We start from the raw sequence: 22790 nt of genomic DNA, 5'->3' as shown, positions 1-22790 counted from the left end.
CCTTTGGAGCCAACCACTTCGGAATTTTCTCATACTTGGTCTCTTCTGATGATCCAAGCCCATCAGAATCCCACTCCAAAAGACCCAATGGCCACTTGCTGCTTTGTGCCAAAGTCTCATACCGCTCCTCTACTTCTCCTTAAATAATCTTCCCTTTCATTGTTCTGATTATCACCAGTTGTTAGAGGAAAACAAACAAACTTGGCTCCTTAATGTAATTCTTACTAAGATGTAAATAATTGTTAATTGTACATGTCCTCTTCTAAAGGACATCCACCTTTAAAAGAGATTATTTGCCAGTTGTGTGTTTGCTAGAACCACAAATGTGTAAAAATAAAATCGAAAAGTAGGCAAATAAGGACTTCCCTGGTGGCCCAGTGGGTAAGACTCCGTTCTCCCAATGCAAGGGGCCCGGGTTCGGGCTTCCCTGGTGGCACAGTGGTTGAGAGTCCGCCTGCTGATGCAAGGGACACGGGTTCGTGCCCCGGTCCAGGAAGATCCCACAGGCTGCGGAGCGGCTAGGCCCGTGAGCCATGGCCGCTGAGCCTGTGCTCTGCAACGGGAGAGGCCACAACAGTGAGAGGCCCGCGTGTCACCAAAAAAAAAAAAAAAAAAAAAAAAAAGGGGCCCGGCCTCGATCCCTGGTCAGGGAATTAGATCCCACGTCAGGGAATTAGATCCCACATGCCTGCAGCAACTAAGAGTCTGCATGCCGCAACTAAGACCCAGCACAGCCAAAATAAATAATAAATAAATATTAAATGTTAAAAAAACCACACAAATAGGCAAATAAAAACAGGTTTTAGGTTGATAGAATTATTTTTCTGTATTTTAAAATTTCCTTGAATATTGTTAAACTATGTTTAGTTTTTTTAAAAAAAGAATAAAAAATGTAGACACTGTAAGTGACATATAGAGCCAGCAAACAGGTTTAAAATAAAATTCCAAGATTCTTTATATAGCTAAAAAAAAAAAAATTGGTACTGTTGGTACTGCTGATTTTTGGTCACATACGTGTCTTTCTTTTATTTTTGTTTTGGTTTTGTATGAGTGTGTAAAGGAGGGTAAGAGCAGGGGTTATCTATATTTTCCTGTATTTAAAAAATATTATACATATTACCTAAAATCTTTCTAAGTATGAAGTTTGCCTTTAGCTGAAATGTTGGATATTTTTTAGAAATGTTTAGGAATTATAAAAAAATTTTTCTATTTATTGTATGTTTATCTCTTATTAACAGCTAATAAGTAAAAATTTAGAACAATAGTAAGTGTATCTAGGGCAATTTGTAAATTATTCTAATAAAATTATCTCAAATTTGATACACAAACAGCTAGAACAGAGCAAGAAAACTTTTTTTTTAATCACTTTGGCTTTCAAATTTTTCCATAAATAACAATATGCATCTACTTCAATTGAAACACCAAACATTGTATAGTTGCATTTCTGATAAGCTGATGACAAACACAGAAAAAAGCTAGGGAAGCCAAGGCTTCAACATTTCCAGAAAAAGAAATAAAAACTCTAGCTCTAAAAGAAGTGAAATTACTTCAAACTTCACAAAAACAATGCATCATAACTTAAAACTGACTCTATGTTAAAGAATTTATTTGAATCTCATTTATTCCTCAAAACATTGAGGTTGTATTATTATTCCCATTTCAGAGATGAGATAATTAGTATTGTATTAATTAGACATTCTAAAGAATTTTATCATGAGAATCAGGTCACTGATTAATTACTCTGACTGTCTGCCAACTTATCCTTGCAGCTATTGCCAATACAATTTGTTTCTTTCTCTAAGCATTCGTGGTAATACCACAGGGATCGAATTGTCCTATGGGTATTTACAAAGGCAGCCTGGTTTAATAACCTAGTTTTATTAGCTCTTAAGAACCAGATTTTACATACTCAGGGGCTTAGTGACTCTGTGTGTGTGTGTATCTTTGTAGTACAATTCCTTAGTTTTTGGTTACATATTTATTATGAATGGGATTCTGTCTCTGTCTTCTGTTAAAATTCTGCTTTTTTTTTTATTGGAGTTTACTTGCTTCACAATATTGTGTTAGTTTATACTGTAAAGCAGAGTGAATCAGCTATACGTATACATATGGCCCCTCTTTTTTGGATTTGCTTCTCATTTAGGTCACCACAGAGCATTGAGTAGAGTTCCCTGTGCTATACAGTAGGTTCTCATTAGTTATCTATTTTATACATAGTATCAATAGTGTATATATGTCAATCCCAATCTTCCAATTTATCCTACCACCCAATATTCTCCTTTGTTCTTGAGTGCCGCATTCCATGTATCATTCAGTAAGTGATTAGTGAGAACCTATTAGCACCAGATCTAAATGTTAGGGATTGAGAAATCAATAAGGATTCTGGCTCCCAAGGAATCCCAGAAGAACCACATTCATAACTTAAGGTGTCTGTTAAATTATTTTATAAAGCACATTAAAGAACTTTTATAAATTGTGAGATGTAACTATTTCTCTGTGTCAGTACTAATTACTTCTTTAGCCCTACTATAATGTAATGAACATATAATGAATTAATTTTCCATGCATTCTTAAGGTCCTTTCAATTTTCTAGATGTATCTTGTCCACATACCATCACATCTTAACCTCAAACATTTCACATTTTTAAAATAGCTTCTTCCTCTCCACCAAATGATAGCTCTCCTAATCCTGGTATCTTTTCAATTTTCTGGTTAATCTTAACTAGGCTTCCCACACCAACTATTTATATTTTCTCTAATATCATCTTCACCTCCATGTCATAATATACATGCTTTGTGAAGTATATGTCTAACCGTATATATAAATAAGATCTAAGTTTTAGCTGCTCATTGTATTTTTTACTATCTCTCCTTCAACTATATATCCTTTCAAGCATATACCATAATTAAGAACAGTGTCTGTCTTTCGTCAATTATGTATTATAACTCTTTATCTTTTTAGTATATAGTATCTTAAAAATAGTACGCTTAAACAATTTTTTTCTTGTTGTTCATGAAGTAGGCATATTAAAAAAAAACTTTCTAAGTGTCCTAGCAGTTAAATAGAATATTTATAAATGAAAACAAAGTACAATTTAAAAAACTACTTATTGAAAGTAAGAGCACTGATGCATAAGACAAAACAAAACAAAAAACAAAATCATCACCACCACCAACAACAAAAATTAAGTTTAAAATTAAAGCCTATTTGATTTAGGTTTTCTATAAATTTCAAAGTCAATTAGCAAACAGCCTTACAAATAAATATATCTAATAAACACTAATAATAACATACGGAAGAGTTGCTTTCTTCTTTTAAAGTACCAGAAAAACCTCCAAAAAACTAAAGTTATAGAAAGCTACCACATGATAGACTGTAGTATTCTTCAATAGTTACTGCTTGAACAAAACAATATAAAAACAAACCGCTTGAAGACTGGAAATGAAATTTTGTATCTAGCAAGTAAAAACCATCTAAATTATTCTTTGAATATCAAAAAATTTTTCAGAGGATCAAAGTCTTCAAAGATAAAAAACATTTAGATACCATTCTTAGAAATAATGTATTATACAAATGTACCATCCTTAGAAATAGTTTAATTTCATAAATAAGGGTGTTGCGTAAAGATTTAGCAAAAAAAAATATGGAGAAAAACTTACAAAATAATATACTTTTACATAAAGGAATGCTAAAAACCACTCAAAGTTATGAGCAGTTTTTCCCCAGGTAATATATATTACTACAACACAGGCAACAAATATTGGATAAATGATAGTGAATGAGGGTGTGCGTGGGTATGCATATGTGTGTGTATATCACAGTGAAAACTGTTCACATAAAATTAAATATATTTTGCTATAGGAGCTAGCTACATAATCTCAGTAGAGAAGATAACAAAGTAATTTAAATTAAATTATTCTGTTTCACAGTCAGTGACAGGAGGAAAGATTTTGCATTTTAGAGCTGTAAGAGACTTGAGATTACAGTCAAAAGCATCACATTATAGAACAAAAAGAGTAAGCAATGACAAATACAGGAGGATAGGATTTAGACGAAACTAGACTATGGAAAAGCAGTACCTTGGGACCTGGTAACAGGAAAAGTAATCTCTAAAGTGTCTTTGAATGATGAGAAGCAGAACAAAAACTTAAGCCAAATTATCCTGATTTATTGGCCCCAATTATACACATAAAAATGGCTCAAAAATTACATAAGAAAATATTTTTCTTACTAAATATGGATAGTAATGTTTTTCATGGGAGTTAACTTATCACATTCCCCATCTTATTTTTCAGGGGACAGAAAACTGTTCGCACCATTACCACAGACTGATGATAATCATTCACTCTAAGACAAAGAACAAGGTATCAATCAGCTTTCATTCCTGTGTCTCCGGCTGCTTCTCTGTGAGGTGCTCTAAAAGACATCTATATGAAATATGAATAATCTAAAAATTGAAAAAAAATTTACCTGATTTTAAAAAATAAGATCAACACTCCTAAGCCTTCAAAGAAGAAAGACCAGATGACAGCTTGACCTGACCTGTGGAAGAATTACTGAGTAGACACATAATCCTACTCATAAATAACAGCCAATGTAACAGTGTTTTCATTTTCTCCTTTTCTCTTTCTCTCTGAGGCTAATTAGCATTACACACAGTATGTGCCTTGTTACAAATGCCTTCTTTCAGCTTTGGAACTATAGTATCTTTTGATTACCCAAAACTCTGATCTAGTTTTTCAGTTATGCAGAAGCCAAACACTCTTTGTAACACTTCAGACTAACTAAAAAAAAAAAAAAAGCCATTTTAATAAAATAGAAACAACTACCACAAGTGGATGCTACACGTGTACTATCCTCACTTGGTGAATCATCATCACTTTAAAGATAAACTGTAAAAGAAAAGAATACCTTTTTATATACTTACTGCTGAAAGGCTGCCATTGTATTCTCCAAATTTTCTCCAGCACCTGTGAAAACATTAAATTGAAGCTAATTTGAACATTTTATTTTGCCAGAAATTCACCTAAAAAAGATACATCAAATGAATCATGATGTTTGTATATTATGTAGACATTACAAGTGTTTTAAAGAATGTAGGGGTATTTTGAATTGCTTTTAGCTGCACCAAGAAGAATCAAAGATCAAAGCACAGCCACAGCAACGCAGGAGGGTTACAAGAACCTAAACATGCATTTAAAGCTATAATAGAAAAGACAGAGGAGGACTTGCACATATACACCTCCTCAGAGTTAAAGTGCCTCTCCTCTGGGTCCCCAAGGTCTCTCACGCATCTGTCTACTAAGGCATTTATCATATTTATAGCATAAAGTGTTTACCCATCTCTTTTCTCCCTTTCCCATTAATTACTTAAGAGAAGTGACTGTTTTAATCATCTTGGCTGAGGGTAATATAGTGTAGTAGTTGAGGGTGGGGCTCTGGAGTTAGGATCTCTGCTCTCAAGTCTGTTTGATACTTGTGTGACCTTGGGAAAATTACCTCACCTTTCTATGGCTGAGCTTCCCTATCTATAAGGATGAGAAGGGACTTCCCTGGTGGTCCAGTGGCTAAGACTCCATACTCTCAATGCAGGGGGCCTGGGTTCAATCCCTGGTCAGGCAAGTAGATCCCACATGCATGTCACAACTAAGAGCTAACATGATGCAACTAAGACCTGGAGCAGCCTAAATAAATATTTTTTAAAAAAACAACAGAGAAGAAAAACCCAAACGAACTTTTTAGCCACCCAATAATTAATGGAATGCACAGGAAAAATACTTTGGAAATACTTTTCTAAATACTTGGAAAAACAGACAATTTCTTTTTTTTTTTAAATAAATTTATGTATTCATTTATTTATTTATTTTTGGCAGTGTTGGGTCTTCGTTTCTGTACCCAGGCTTTCTCCAGTTGTGGTGAGCGGGGGCTACTTTTCATCGTGGTGCACGGGCTTCTCATTGTCGTGGCTTCTCTTGTTATGGAGCACAGGCTCTAGATGCGCAGGCTCAGTAGTTGTGGCTCACGGGCTTAGTTGCTCCACGGCCTGTGGGATCCTCCCAGACCAGGGCTCGAACCCGTGTCCCCTGCATTGGAAGGCAGACTCTCAGCCACTGCGCCACCAGGGAAGCCCGACAATTTCTTCTTAACAAAAGAGACAATTCAAGTTTAAGGTGCTGTTCAAATAATAGAATTAAAATGTCTTACATACAATAACATCTGAACATATTTGCGAGAGTATTAGAGTTTTCTTCTTTTATATTGTTAGATTGTATTTTTATGGCAACCTAATTAATAATCAATAGAAACACAAGGTATGAAGAAATGAATATATTAACCTAATGTTCTAAAAGTTCCATCAGTTTAGCAGAGAGAAAGGGGTACCTATGTGAAACAAGCTACTTTGGGGACTTCCCTGGTGGTCCAGTGGGTAAAACTCCACACTCCCAATGCAGAGGGCCCAGGTTTGATCCCTGGTCAGGGAACTAGATCTCACATGCATGCTACAACTAAGAGTCCACATGCTGCAACTATGAAGTCCGTGTGCCACAACTAAGAAGTTTGTATGCTGCAACTAAAGATCCCATGTGCCGCAACTAAGAGCCGGTGGAGCCAAAATAAATATATATATATATATATATATATATTTTTTTTTTTTTTTAAAGCTACTACTTTGACTTTAGGTTCACTTTAATTACTAGAGTTAAAGCACAATAGAAAACAGATGAAGCAAATATGGAGATTAAAGTTTTTTCAAAAGTAAGTGCTCTTTTGACATTAAATGACTTTTAAAAGTCCAGTCAGTGCTTGTTTTAGTCAAAAACTAAAGAAATATGTTATAAACAGATCATCAATATTCAAGAACAAAGCACTCTAGAATGCTACCTAAAAGAAAAGAGTGCTAAAATGGTTACTTGTAGATTAGGTTAAACTGCTGCCTGTTGTACCAAAAAGCAAGGAAGTTAACAGGACACAGAAGCCAGTTTGAAGAAGCTCTCACTGGCCAAACCTGAGACAATGTTAGCATCAAAATAATGATAGTAACAAACTTTAAACCATTAAACAAAATAGGATATTCTGAGTCCACTTTAATAACTGGACAAAAAGTTTGATAAGGAATGGAGTGTTTATGTGGTTTCAAAGTACTTTCCTACAAAAATACTTACTAACTACAAAGAGAAAAAGTAACTTCACAATGGAAAAGTCTGGCAGACACCACTTTCACCAAGTAATCAAAGTCAACATCATTAGCTCCTTCAAGCTGACTTCTGTGTCCTTTTAATTTCCTTGCTTTTTGGTACAATAAACAATCCGTTTGGGAATTCCCTGGCAGTCCAGTGGTTAAGACTCCGTGTTTTCACTGCTGAGGGCACGGAACTAAGCTCTTGCAAGCCGCGTGGAGTGGGGGGGAAATATTCACTTCTCAACTCCTCTGTGAAGCACTTTATAAAAAAATTACTTCAGATTACAATGATTCTTATTACAGTCAAGAGTTAATGCCTTAAACTAGCAGGTCCTAACCATTTTGGTCTCAGGACTCTTACTGAGTACCTCAAAGAGCTTTTTTTTTAAGCATTTTTTAAAAATTAATTAACTAATTTATTTATTTTTGGCTGCGTTGGGTCTTCGTTGCTGCACAAGGGCTTTCTCTAGATGTGGCGAGCAGGGGCTACTCTTCGTTGCGATGTGCAGGCTTCTCATTGCGGTGGCTTGTCTTGTGGCGGAGCATGGGCTCTAGGCGCATGGGCTTCGGTAGTTGTGGCATGCAGGCTCAGTAGTTGTGGTGCAGGGACTTAGTTGCTCTGCGGCATGTGGGATCTTCCCGGGCCAGGGCTCAAACCCGTGTCCCCAGCACTGGCAGGAGGATTCTTAACCACTGCGCCACCAGGGAAGTCCCTCAAAGAGCTTTTGATTATGTGGGTTATATCCATTAATAATTACATATTAGAAATTGACTTCTAAATTTTAAAACTTTGAAAATAACGATAATAAATCCATTACATGTTAACATAACATTTTATGAAAAATAACGATCTGACAAAAATATTTAACACTAAGAGTGGCATTGGTTTACACTTTTGCAAATCTCTTTAATGTCTGGCTTAATAGAAGGCAGCCAGATTCTCGTATCTGCTTCATACGTACATATCAACCTTCACACAGATAGTGGGAAAAGAAAGATTCTTCTGTGATACTGCACCAAAATTCAATAAATGGCAGATTCTTAAAAGTTAGTTGTAATGTGGAATCTGAACCGTATTAATGACCTCTTCATACTCTATTACATGAAAATCGATTAGCCCATCTTGAACTTTGAATGGATCTTTCACCCATGCATGGTTTTTTGGAAAATACTGATTCACTGAATTATGCTGATCTTCTAAATACTGACACATTTCATTACACAATATTTTTTAAAAATCACATTTGTTAATACCTGATACCATCAGGAAAATCTTTAAAAATTGGAAAGCTACCAAGCTTACAGTGGGTGATATAAGTTTTTCAGAAGTCTAATTTTTGCTTGAAAGCTCAAATTTAATCATTGGCATTGCTTTAATAGAAGGCAGCTAGATTATTTTTATTCTAATGACAGACTCACTTTATTAATTTTCAAGAACATATCTGTTGAATACTCAAGGCTGAATAACCAGTTCGTCAGTCAGTTTTTTAAGTGAAAATGGGGTTCTGTGACCCTCTTGCACTGTTGGTGGGAATGTAAATTGATACAGCCACTGTGGAGAACAGTGTGGAGGTTCCTTAAAAAAACTACAAATAGAACTACCATATGACCCAGCAATCCCACTACTGGGCATATACCCTGAGAAAACCATAATTCAAAAAGAGTCATGGGGCTTCCCTGGTGGCGCAGTGGTTGAGAGTCCGCCTGCCGATGCAGGGGACACGGGTTCGTGCCCCAGTCTGGGAAGATCCCACATGCCGCAGAGCGGCTAGGCCCATGAGCCATGGCCGCTGAGCCTGCGCGTCCGGAGCCTGTGCTCCGCAATGGGAGAGGCCACAACAGTGAGAGGCCGGTGTGCCGCAAAAAAAAAAAAAAGAGTCATGTACCAAAATGTTCATTGCAGCTCTATTTACAATAGCCCGGAAATGGAAACAACATAAGTGTCCATCATCAGATGAATGGATAAAGAAGATGTGGCACATATGTACAATGGAATATTACCCAGCCATAAAAAGAAATGAAATTGAGCTATTTGTAATGAGGTGGATAGACCTAGAGTCTGTCATACAGAGTGAAGTAAGTCAGAAAGAGGAAGACAAATACCGTATGCTAACACATATATATGGAATTTAAGGGAAAAAAAATGTCATGAAGAACCTAGGGGTAAGACAGGAATAAAGACACAGACCTACTAGAGAATGGACTTGAGGATATGGGGAGGGGGAATGGTAAGCTGTGACAAAGAGAGAGAGAGGCATGGACATATATACACTACCAAACGTAAGGTAGATAGCTAGTGGGAAGCAGCCGCATAGCACAGGAGATCAGCTTGGTGCTTTGTGACCGCCTGCAGGGGTGGGATAGGGAGGGTGGGAGGGAGGGAGACGTAAGAGGGAAGAGGTATGGGAACATGTGTATATGTATAACTGATTCACTTTGTTATAAAGCAGAAACTAACACACCATTGTAAAGCAATTATACTCCAATAAAGATGTAAAAAAAAAAAATGGTGTTCTGTGGAAAACAATAAAGGCTAATTCAGCTCAGAATTCAAGCAATTGCACAAGTACTTTTCCTCAAGACAATCATCTTCCTACTTTGGTATGCAGCAAAAGTGATTTTTGTGTACTTCCAATTTTGTCACACAGAATATTAAAACTTATGTGTACTCAAGGATTGAAATTTAATAAAATTAATAATTTTTCTAATACATCAAAGATATTCTTAAATGAAACTGCCTTTTTAAAAAAAAATGTGAGTGCATGATGGTGAGGAATACAATGGCTACTAGTACATTTGGTACCAGTATTTTCATTTGTGCTAAAGCAACAGCAGTTTTACCGACTACTGCTTTTGCACCATCAGTACAAATGTCAACAAGGTGAAAAAGGTAAGTAATATCTTATGAAAATAATTTTGACCTTGTAGACCCATGAAAGGTCTTGGGGACTCCTAGGAGTCCACAGACCACACTTTGAAAACCACTGTCTTAAATAATCAAGGATCAGGGCTTCCCTGGTGGTGCAGTGGTTAACAATCCACCTGCCAATGCAGGGGACATGGGTTCGAGCCCTGGTCCGGAAAGATCCCACATGCTGCGGAGCAACTGAGCCCGTGTACCACAACTACTGAGCTTGTGCTCTAGAGCCTTCGGGCCGCAACTACTGAAGCCCGTGCGCCTAGAGCCCGTGCTCCGCAACAAGAGAAGCCACTGCAATGAGAAGCCCGGGCACCACAAGGAAGAGTAGCCCCCACTCACCGCAACTAGAGAAAGCCTGCGCACAGCAACCAAGACCCAACGCAGCCAAAAATAAAATAAATTTTTTAAAAATTCAATGATCAGAAAAGTCAGAGGGGTGGTCACCTCTGGGGATGGAGAAGGATAGACTGGGAAGGGAACCAAGGGAATCTTATGGGATTCTAGAAATGTTCTATATCTTGATCTGAGTAAATGGCTACCTGGATGTACACATATATTAAAAAAGATATTAAGCTGTACACTTAAGGTTAGTGCTACCACATGTATGCTATGCCTAAATGTTTGTTCAAAAAGCCTTTATTTCTAAGTCCTATGTTTTTTATATTCTGTTACACCACTTAAACCCTGAGGCGGCTTTTTTTTTTTTTTTTTTTTTTGTGGTACGCGGGCCTCTCACTGTTGTGGCTTCTCCCGTTGCGGAGCACAGGCTCCGGACGCGCAGGCTCAGCGGTCATGGCTCACGGGCCCAGCCGCTCCGCGGCATGTGGGATCTTCCCGGACTGGGGCACGAACCCGTGTCCCCTGCATCGGCAGGCGGACTCTCAACCACTGCGCCACCAGGGAAGCCCTAGAAGGCTTTTTGAAGGCAAGTATTGAGAGGAACATCTATCCCCAGCTACCTGTTCCCACCTAGTGAAGGAAAATTCCACTCTAGTCCGCAAGGAGGGAAAAGAATGGAAGGAACACTTTTAACCCTTCTTTATTCCCTCATATACTCCTCCCCATGGGAGCAGAAGCCACGTAGGAGAAAGAGCTGTCCGTCCATCTGTGACTCAGCCCTTCATAGTCCCCTTAATTTGGAGTGGCCCACCCTCAGAAGGAACAAAATTTCTGCTCAGCGCAGCATGCAGGATCTTAGTTCCCTGAGTCCCTTGCAGTGGAAGCACAGAGTCTTAACCACTGGACTGCCAGGGAAGTCCCATACCTCTATCTTTCTGTTGCATGCATTTTATTTCTAAGTTGGTTCCAAAGTTGGGATGGGAAAGTAAGCCTTCTCAAATTTAAATAGCAAGGGCTTTGTAATATACATGTGTAAGAATATTCCGCAAAACAGTGTTCAACAAATATTTATTAAGTTTGAAACGATATGATATTTGTTTCAAAATAATACAGGTGAGAAGAATGGGCAGGGATACAGATGAAACAACATTGGGCATGAGTTGATAATTAGTTGTATCTGAGTGATAGAGTCTTACTACTTTTGTATATGATTAAAATGTTCCATAATAAAAAGTTCAAAAGATACTTATAGTTGGCTCTTTTTGTTTTGAGGAAAAGGAGTTAGGAAAAATATAAAATAGAGATTCAGAAATCTGAAATAAATTTCCCCACAGTTAATATAATTTTTACTACTAATATTTACATTCAAAGTCTACCTGTTTGTCTTTTATGTCTCCTTTCCATATTAATTTTATTTGTAATTCATTTAAACCTAAGAGCTTAAGCATGCAAGCATTATTAAGATCTTTGATCTACTTTATAAAATTAATAGCCAGTACTAAATAAAATAAAATATTGAAAAGGTGGTCAAGATATTAATAATTAATAGAAGCTAGATACTGTGCTTAGCACTCTATATATTATTTCATTAAAATGCCCACAACCATGGCAAGATTTCTGGCATCTCCGGAAATAAAATTGGGTAAGATCACATAGCCAACAAGGGGAACTGAATTTCGAGCATAAGCAGTATGACTTCAGATCCCACCCTTTTTACCACTAACTATGCTGCAGTTTCTATGCTTCCATTCATATTTCTCCTTATTTCAGTTTTACAGATAAGTTACTTGTATTGGTCCTTATTTCCATATTCTTACACTTGTTTGTAAAGCTTGAAGATAAATCCCACAATGATAATACCCACAAATTACTTGTTAAGATTCATATGGTGAAAGCCCCGAGAGTAACTAAGGGACTAATTTAAAAGTAGACTAATTTAAAAGTATGCCATTCCTCTCCAAAGAATTATTTGGTGATAGCTCTTCTCTCACGAAATGGTTTGAATTCCTTCTCCTTTCAATTATCATCATATCATTCATAAAGCACACCTGCCGTTAATTTTTCTTTTTCCTCAATAAGCAGGTTAATGCCTGGCTTTGCAAATAACCATTCAACATGTAAACAAAAGTTTGTTAATTAGTTATGAAGTTAATTATGAAATGTGGATGAGGATGAGTATCATAGATTTGACATGCTGTCCTACTATAATTTGTTCATAATTTCTCTGCTTATGTCCCCCTGCCTCCCTCTCCGCCAGTTCTCATTTTTCACTTCTTTGAGAAAGCTTCACTTCCTAATACTATACAAAGCTATATTTCCCAATTTTTCATTCTATATTAACTTTCCTCTCTTAATAGTACCTCATAATTACTTTGTGATTGGTTAATTTCTGTTAGGATAGGAAAAGTAAAGGAAACATTCTCTTTTGTATCTTTAATTAGATTTAAATGCTGTAAAGGAAAGAAATGTCTGGTCAGCTTCCTTTTTACCTCCCAAATGTTTTATATACCAATAAACATTCAACAAACATTGTACACTTGTTTTACAGTTATCCTCCAATGACCACTATCATTAACATCTTTTGTATACATGCTATATGTGTGTGTGTGTGTGATGTTTATAAAACCAATGACAAATATGACAATGTGCACCAGCCACAAAAGAACAACTTCCAAATTAAAATTTTTCTGATATTGGAAAAGATAGCTTAGTGCAAATAAAACATATTTTAATGTTTGAAGACATAACCTTATATCAACTTAAAATGGAGTTGTTATTCAGTAAATCAAGCAACAAAGTAAGTTCCTTCTCCACTTCTAAATTCACTTGTTCATTCAACATTTATAGCGCACTTTGGAAACTATATATTTCCATAAGAGCATGAAGAGCTTGTAAGGACTACAGATGGTATATACAAAAGAGCATTTCTCAATATGCGATCCCTGGAACACTGCGGAATTGTTTCTATATTTCAAGGGGAAAATATTAGTGAAATATATATTTGCAGATATAAGAAAAAAATTAAACACATCAATAGCATAGAAGGATGATATTCAAAGTGTATATTGATACAGCGGCAGCATTTACCAACTAACCACCATATGTGTGCTCTTTTCAATAAGTGTTTTTTGCTATCTTGTTATACGTTCAACTTTTTCTATAATGATATTTAATTTTTCTAAGTTTGTAATATGTATAATTTTTTTAATACAGGGAAATATAGATAACACCTGCTTTTACCCTCCCTTTACACACTCATACAAAACCAAAACCAAAATACTTCCAGTGACACTTTGAGACTCAAACTGATGCCTCACTTTCCTCCTTGAGCAAACAAAGTTTAGGACTCAGAAGCAGCCAGTGTCCATGAGCAATATTTACCCTCAAACTTATCACCTCTGAAATCAATCTGGCAAAATGCCCAGATTGTGGCAATACTTTGCCTTGCAATCAAGGGTGAAAGATTAAAAGGTAAGGTGAGGAATTTATCAGTTGATGATTTTTTTTTTTAATTCTTTGGCCACCGAACCCTAATAAATGAATCTCTTTTTTAAAAGCCTGTTGCTTAATTCAATTGGCCCATAGAGATAGCTTAGGGAGTATGAAAAAGTTATTTCCCTGCTATCCTAACTCTAGTTAACTCAGTGGGCATTTGAAATATGTGTATATATGGTATGATTCCAAATGTAGTAAAATACGTACTTAAAGGATACACTTCAGGGGACTGCCCTAGTGGTCCAGTAGCTAAGACTCCACGCTCCCAGTGTAGTGCGCCCGGGTTCAATCCCTGGTCAGGGAACTAGATCCCCCATGCCACAACTAAGAGTTCGCATGCCACATCTAAAAGATCCCACACACGGCAACGAAGATCCCACGTACGGCAGCTAAGACCTGACAGCCAAATAAATAAATAAAAATAAATATAAAAAAAAAAGACATACTTCAAAATGTTAACAGAGATTATGTCTGGATGGTGAGTTTTAGGAACTATTTTTTCTTTTTTAATTTCTATATTTCCCAAGTTTTCTACAATGAATATGAGTTACTTATGCAATTGTAAAAATATTAATAAAATTCATAATTTCATAGAGAAATTATAAAAATAGACTTTGAGAGTATGACTTGCTCTCGATTTAACCCAAAGGGTACATCTTTGGTCCTATTGGTATTTCATCAATACACCGTAGTTACAAAAAGTGTTCTTTGGTCAAATAGATAAGGAAAGACATGGAAAGTATCTAGCACACAATAGATAATTAGCAGACAGCAAGCTATTATTTTAAGTGTATGTTAGGATCTGTACTAGAGGCTAGAGACCCAAGCATTAGTAAAATCTAAAATCTGCCCTTGAGGAACTCATAGTCTAATAAGGGAAGCAGGTATTACAATATAATGTAATACAATGTATGCTTTAATGAGGTAAGAACAAAGCAGGCCTACACCACTTAATTTTTAAAACATTAGAGTATTTTCTACTTTCAAGGACAATCAATCAGTAAAAGGCAAAAGTGTTCATTAAAACTAAGACATTAAGTATAGGGTGATCTCATTTTCTCTCACTCAACTCAAAGTCCTATTGCAAAATACAAATGTGACCCCTTGTATCCATGCTTATATTTCTAAACAATTTTACTGTGTTTAAAGTGCTTTCTGTACACCTAATCCTCATAACAACCCAAAGAGAAGCAAGGTTATATTGCTTCTATAATAACCAAGGCTTATTCCCAAGGTTAACTAGTGATAGGTCCAGAATCTGACTCAGGTGATAGTGCTTTCATAGCAGACATAATATAGTACACATTAAGAGTTTTAAGTTAAAGCAATTCAGATGTGTATACTTTATACATATATAATGATCAATGTTTCAATCTTGGAATGATCATACATCTGGTTTTCATGAAATATCAGGTATTTGCAGTTAGGGCAATAGAGAATTAGCCCAAATGTTCGTGACATGCATGGAAAAGTTTGCACAGATAACACTGATTGCTGTTATCAGTGTCCAAGACAAAAATAAAAAGCAAGCAGAAGCTGACTGCTTCCTAGTCTATTATTTTCCAGAAACTTAGTATCTTGAGTTACAAAGTGTTTTTTAGTAAATATATCCGCTATCACCCTGGATTCAACTGTATTATTTGACATACATACTCAACAAAAGCATATTAAGCACTAACACACAGGAATTTACTACAGTGATTTAGGACTGTAAACGTATTTCAAGCCTACAGAGTTAAGATTATTTCTTCTAAAATAAAATCTAGATCACCCATAACGACCGTTTAGATAGCTTTTTAGAGGACCTAGTTTTGTTTTGGGTTTTTAGTAAGCACACTTTTCTTTTTTTTAAATCAGTAAACACAACTGGCAGAAGGTACTGACTATCTCCCGAGTAGGACTACTACCATCGAAAATACTTCTATGGCAACAACTCAAACACTAAAAGTTGTTTTTTTGGCTGTAGTGGTTGAAGGCACGTTAGTAGTCATATGTCATCCTACAATTTAACTTTGTATCCATTAAAATACAGGTAAACCAAATAAGAAATAACTTGGCATTTAGCTGGTGATAGATCCCTTAAAACCTTTCACACTTTTCATGAGTAGGAGACTAGCATAACCACTGAAGTCACTCTTTAGTACTATGTGTAACTGATTAAATTATACAGATTTTACAGGAGCATGCTAATGTACTTCTGTGATATTTAAAAACTTATTCCTGGGACTTCCCTGGTGGCGCAGTGGTTAAGAATCCGTCTGCTAATGAAGGGGATACGGGTTCGAGCCCTGGTCCGGGAAGATCCCACATGCTGCGGAGCAACTAAGCCTGTGTGCCACAACTACTGAGCCTGTGCTCTAGAGCTCGTGTGCCACAACTACTGAGCCCACATGCCACAACTACTGAAGCCCGCGCACCTAGAGCCCGTGGTCCACAACAAGAGAAGCCACTGCAATGAGAAGCCTGCGCACCGCGATGAAGCGTAGCTCCCCGCTTGCCGCAACTAGAGAAAGCCCACGGGCAGCAACAAAGACCCAATGCAGCCAATAAATAAATTCATTAAATTAAAAAAACCCCAAAACACAAAAAAACCCCTTATTCCTGGCCAATTCTTGTTAGCAAAGGAGTCATGGTACTAAATCAAATTTTAGACTGTAAACTAGAATTTTACCATTTCAAGTATTAGACTGTAAATTCCAAGCAATTTTAACCTAGTTTAACATTCATCTCTAAAGAACAAGCTAAAATTGATTGAAATAATCCAATCTCACAACATTTTATACATCATGCGTGAAATGAAATAAAGACATTATTGCACAATAATGAAGAGGCAAAGATTTGGCCTGCTGTCTGGGAAATGAGAGGGTTCATCTACATTCCTTTTGGCAAGACGCTGTTCCAAAAGAAACTTCTTTGTTTTCGTCAAACAATACAGTCCTGTCATTAACTAAATCATCTTTTTGTCTTTGGAAATCCACCGGTCACTGCTGGGGTGCAAGGTGGGGTTGGAAAAAAAAAAAAACAGGTGCGAGGTTTGCAGCTTTGGGAACCAGGACGCTCCAGTTTCTGTCCCAGTCCAGCCCAAGCTATAACCGTGACCTTGGGACGTGTCCCCGGCTCAGGGACTCGGTTTCCCCCTCTTCTCAATTATCATGCTTAGAATGGGGGGATGGAGGGGTGAATTGGGACCGGCCCCCAGGGACTGCAGATGCCCAGGCTGCACCACGCTCCAGGTTCACGCAGTTCCTCAGCCCTGGAAGCAGTTCGCCCCATCTTCCCACAAGCTCAGCCACTGGCTGTCTCGGAACAAGTCTGTTCCCGGTTCCCCACTGCGGGGTACCCCCGGCTCGGCCCGGTGCTCCCCACTTGTGCCTCACTGCTAGGAAGGTAGCTTGCCATCATCCTTCCCTCCTCCGAGAAACCTCCATCTACCTTTCATTCTCACCCTGGTCCTTCCTCCTTCTGAGAACCCCTGACATCGCCGCACTCGAGAGGTCCCCACCTTGGCTCTGTCTCAAGACCCCTTTCCTTCCTTCAGGCGACCTCCCCTCCACACTGCCTTCACCTCCGGGGGAGCCCTCTATCCACACACGCCCATCCTTCCTCAAACTCTCACGTATTTCCACCCGCCTGCCTTTTGCGGAGGACCCTCAGCTCTAGTCGTGCTGGGGCAAGGTGGGGGGCCTCCCCCACCTCCGCCACCTGGTTCTGGGGACCCCTCTCACCTCCGCGGTGAGAGATGTGTTTACTGAGGAATCGTTGCTTCTTTCTCTGGTGCAGCAAGGTCGGGTATTTGAGCAACAAGAAGGAAGTCACCAAGTACCCTCCCAGGGTGGAGAGAAGGTAAAAAGCCGCGGTGGACGACATCTCAGCCACCCTGTGGGAAGTCTCCCACCGCCTGGCCCTCTGAACTCCGCTGAGACGGTCGCAACGGCTGCAGCGGCGGCGGCAGCTGCTGAAGAGGTCTGTTCGCCCCCAGCCGGTGCCAGCGGTGCAGCGCACTTGCCGGCGCCGGCCCAACACGCAGGCGCAGCCGGACTCTGGCAGCCAAGCAACAAAGGGGCTCCGACACGCAGGCGCGCTCAGGCTGCAGGGTATGAGCCGGCGAAGGTCCCAGAGCCCGCTTTTGTCACCTAGCTTTGTGGTCCGACTCGCAGCGCAAGTTGAGTCGAATGCTTGGAAACCCGCCAGTGCCTTCGCCATCACTCGGACCGAAAAGGCTATTCAAGGATAGCCTTCAGGAAGGCCTGACATAATGAGAAAGTTCACATCAAAAAGGGATGATTCCAGGGCGCGTCTTTAGCCCTAGTCGAAGAAATGCAAAGAACTCTTACCGATGGAGGAGTTAAAGCTTACTGAAAACAAATAATAAACACACTCATTTGTCCAGCCAAGGGAGAATTTTCCCTTTTGTCACACATACCATCAAAGGTACTAGTTTATCAGTCAAGTATTTGAGGGATGGTTCCTCTCCTCTCGCATTTTACTGTTAAAATGCAAACCTCATGCCTTGTACGCGATAGGCAGTCAAATGTTTGTTGACTTACAAGTCCGTTTAAAATAAGGAAACGTTGACAAGGTTATAGGTTATAACTTAAAAGTCTTGGGAAGACTGGAAACTAAATTTCCTTTCATCCCACACAAACTACTAATTCTAAGAGCCACATTTAAGTGCAAAAGAATTAACCCAGGGCTGAGGGAGAAATTTTGGCCAGAAAAACAGGTCTCTCACAGAAGTAGAATGCAGAGTGATTATTTAAAATCATGTGATTCTTGACTCTGGCCTTAAGCAAATTTCTTTCTTCTGTTTTCTTATCTGTAAAATGAGGAATTTTTTTACTAAATGATAACTTCCAACTCACACATTCTGTTAATAATGACTTCCCAAAGATTTTACCTTCCTTTAAGAAGAGTAAATAAAATTTGGAGGATTCTTGAAAACAAGGGCCTTCATTAGATTTTAAAAAGTTGCAGAGAAAGACTTTTGCATCCGTTTACCAACACAGTAGTCTTATTTCTTGGTCTAACACCAATATACGCAAAGAAATGATAAAGCCTTTGTAGAAGAGAACTAAGTATAAAAATTTCCACATACAACCAAACTTAAAATTAACAACATTTAAAGGGAACTCACAAGTTGAAAAATACTGCCTTGTTAGGAATTAAGGAAAGTATCTGTTTAGGGCTGTCAAATTATATCCTATAGAGTAGCTGTGCTCATGGTTCTGTTTCCCTTTTCCAAAATCTCTCTTGACAGCAACTTTAAATTTGATGACTACTTTATGATTAGTATAGATATATGTATATGATAAATATTATCAGGAAAAAAAATGTAACTAAGAATATTTAACCTTCAACTATAGAGGCACCAGTGGCGTAGCAGACAGAGCTCTAAATGTAGAACCCATAGATTGATTTATTTATTTACTTTTTGGCCACACTGCACAGCATGTGGGATCTTTGTTCCCCAAACAGGGATGGAACCCACACCTCCCGCACTGAAAGCACGGAGTCTTAAGCACTGGGCTGCCAGGGAAGTCCCTAGAACCCATAGATATAGCTATGCTATTTATAAACTGAGTGACTCTGGGCATATCACTTAGTTTAAGCCTCAGTTTCACATCTGTAAAATGGGGGATAATAATATCTAACCTCAGAGCAGTATTTTGAGGATCTAAGGAAGTAAAATGAAAGCACTGAAAGTATCCTAGGGAATTCCCTGGTGGCCTAGTGGTTAGGATTCAGCAACAAAGTTGGGGAAAGTATACAGAATTATTCAAAATAAGTAACCAAGCAGGAGCACACATGCCTTAGTGCAGGCCCAAGAAAATTAACACCAATGAAAGAACAGGTGAAAGTATAATAGTAGAAAAGCATCTTTTAAAAAATTGCACTTATATGATGAGAGATATCTTCCAAGATGAAGGCCATATTTTGCGGGAAATTTATGAGACTCCAAAGTTAATAAGACATTATTTAAGCCAAGAAAGGCAATTAGCACAGGCAATCAATTATCATAGGGGGAAAATGTTGGAAAAGAAAGAGTATCAGAAATCACTGGCCTGGGACTTCCCTGATAGTCCAGGGGTTAAGACTCTGGGCTTCCACTGCATGGGGCATGGGTTCCATCCCTGGTCAGGAAACTAAGATCCTGCATGCTGTGCAGCATGGCCAAAAAAATGTTAAAAATAAGGAAAAATAAAAACTTAAAAAAAAAAGAAATCGGGCTTCCCTGGTGGCACAGTGGTTGAGAGTCCGCCTGCCAATGCAGGGGATACGGGTTCGTGCCCCAGTCGGGGAAGATCCCACATGCCGCAGAGCGGCTGGGCCCGTGAGCCATGGCCTCTGAGCCTGCGTGTCCGGAGCCTGTGCTCTGCAACGGGAGAAGCCACAACAGTGAGAGGCCCGCGTACCGCAAAAAAAAAAAAAAAGAAAAAAAAAAAAAAGAAATCACTGGCCTGTTTCATTGAGAAGAGAAAACTGATATCTGGAGAGGTTAAGTAGTTTGCCCAAGACTATACAGCTAGTGGCTGATATAACAACAAGGTCATCAATCTTAACTCAGTTCAAGGGGTTGGAGAAGATAGTACTGATCTTACGAAAAATAAAAGATTTGAAAAATAATCTTGCTCTTCATAGAAGATAGCATTAAGGAAATTCCCACTTAAAAAGTGTCCTTGGAAGCATATCAGAGGTAGCAGATCCAGGATGCGGTATAGTGAAAAGAACATTCATGCTAGTCAAATGTTTCCTTAACCTGTCATTTCAACCCCATCTACAACTGTATTGCCCAAATTATTAGGGTTCTAGATAGCAGATGCAATTGACTAGGAACATAGATCATTGGGACCAGAAGGCATTTACCCAAGAGTTCTAAAGGAACCCATAAATTACAGTGTGATACTATGCTAAATAAGAAAACTGCTGCAATAAACAGCTAGTGTGCAGACAGACTGGCAGACTGCCATTAGGATTCTCAACTCTAACAGTGGGAATCTGATACTAGGTTAGAGCATGGTTCAACTTTCTTCAGGGCAATTTAGCAAAATATATCAAAACGTAAAATGTGTATATCCCTTGACCCATCAATCCCAGGCCTAACAGTTTATTCTGCAAAGAAAATTTCACAAGTATTAATAAAAGATGTATGCACCCTGGTATTCCATCGTTCATAGAAGCCCTAAATTTAAAAGAACCTAAATATCAAACAATAAAGGACAGATTATATAATTCATGATAAGGGAAAACAATGCAGCTATTAATAATACATTCATTTATTGACAGGAAAAATGTCTACCATATACTGTAGAGTGAAAAAAAGCAGATTACAGAACAAGACGTATTCTATGATTGCAGTTATGTAAAATTGAATACATATCCACATGTGACTGTCTGCATGAGATGTTTAGAAGGATATTCACTAAAATGTTGCCACTGGTTAGCAGAGAGCATTTAGCAAAGCAGTGGAACTTCAGGTAACTTATTCTTATCTTTGTTTAAAAAAAACCTATGAAACAATAACAGATACAATGACTACATATTCATTTTACAAAAACAACAAAGGTATGTTCAAAACCAAAAATTGTTTTACATGGGATTGTAAACTAAGGAGTCTTGCTTTTATATTGAGAAAATAGCCAGGATAATATAAAGGATAAAAGTCACTCAATACTCGAGACTTCCCTGGTGGTCGAGTGCCTAAGACTCCACGCTCCCAATGCAGGGGGCCTGGGTTCGATCCCTGGTCAGGGAACTAGATCCCACATGCAGCAACTAAGAGTTTGCATGCCTCAACAAAGATCCCACGTGCCGCAACTAAGACCCGGCAGCCAAATAAATAAGTCACTTGATCCTCAAGTACATGTAACTTTGTAGGAGAAAGGAAGTAATAAGCAACTGTGGTCATATAGTCCTCTAAGAGTGTCTACCATATCTCATTTTTCTGACATTAAAAACTCACCCAGGGGACTTCCCTGGTGGTCCAGTGGTAAAGAATCCGCCTTACAATGCAGGGGACGTGGGTTTGATCCCTGGTCAGGGAACTAAGATCCCACGCGGGGCAGCTAAGCCCACGTGCCACAACTACTGAGTTCATGTGCCTCAACTAGAGCCCACGTACCGCAAACTACAGAGCCCATGGGCTCTGGAACGCACGCACCACAACTACAGAGAGAGAAAAAACCCACACGCCGCAACAAAAGATCCCACATGCCTCAACGAAGATCCCGCATGCCACAACTAAGATCCAACACAGCCAAAAAAAATAATAAAGTAAATAAATAATAAATCTTAAAAAAAAACCCAAAACTCACCTATTCACAAGTCTTAAGACCAGAATCAAAATATTCAGCTGGAGAAACTGACACGCAGGTTTTATTTTTATATTTTCTAAGAAGGCAGAACATAGGAAGAGTACAGCTTTGAAGTCAGAGTCCTCAATTTAAATTCTGACTTTGTTACTTCCTAGCTATGTGACCTGGGACAAATTATTTAATCACCTCAAGCTTTAATTTCCTGATAAAATGGATGATATCTATCTTGCAGTGCTCTGAGGATTAGAGGCAATGTATACAAAATGCTTACTAAATTACCTAACAAGAGGATATTCAAGAAATAGCTATTATTATTGTGTGCCATTCAGTACACAGTAGCTATTGTTATTTTTATAAATCAGGCTTCTCTAGTTCCATTTTTCTAATTTTTTTCCTGTTCCTTTAAAGTCTTTTTAAATTTTTAATTTAAACTAAGAAACAAAACTCACTGTTTAAGTAGTGCAGGGGAGTCTTAATTTTAAGTAAACCAACGTATGAAACCATTTAAAAAATTAGATTAATGTAATTTACTTTATAAGGTTT

The 22790-nt window shown here is 38.2% G+C and overlaps 1 protein-coding gene across 2 annotated transcripts in view; it reads right to left on the bottom strand.

Moving 5' to 3' along the window:
* Positions 1–20272, bottom strand: part of GDPD1 (glycerophosphodiester phosphodiesterase domain containing 1) — a 46765-nt gene extending 26493 nt beyond the window's left edge. Inside the window, exons 1-2 of one of the 2 annotated variants that reach the window (XM_033847502.2) lie at positions 17661–20272; positions 4929–4971 (exon numbers count right to left, since the gene is read on the bottom strand). In XM_033847502.2, coding sequence (XP_033703393.1) covers positions 4929–4971; positions 17661–18138 — 521 coding nt within the window. In that variant the 5' untranslated portion in view covers positions 18139–20272. The remainder of the gene's footprint in view (positions 1–4928; positions 4972–17660) is intronic. The other variant, XM_004312074.4, reaches the window with a different exon arrangement.
* Positions 20273–22790: the final 2518 nt, after the last annotated feature.

Source organism: Tursiops truncatus, chromosome 20 (assembly GCF_011762595.2).
Source record: "Tursiops truncatus isolate mTurTru1 chromosome 20, mTurTru1.mat.Y, whole genome shotgun sequence".
Taxonomy (NCBI): domain Eukaryota; kingdom Metazoa; phylum Chordata; class Mammalia; order Artiodactyla; family Delphinidae; genus Tursiops; species Tursiops truncatus.
The sequence above is the reverse complement of the archived record's forward strand: the minus strand, read 5'-3'. Positions and strand labels throughout refer to the sequence as shown.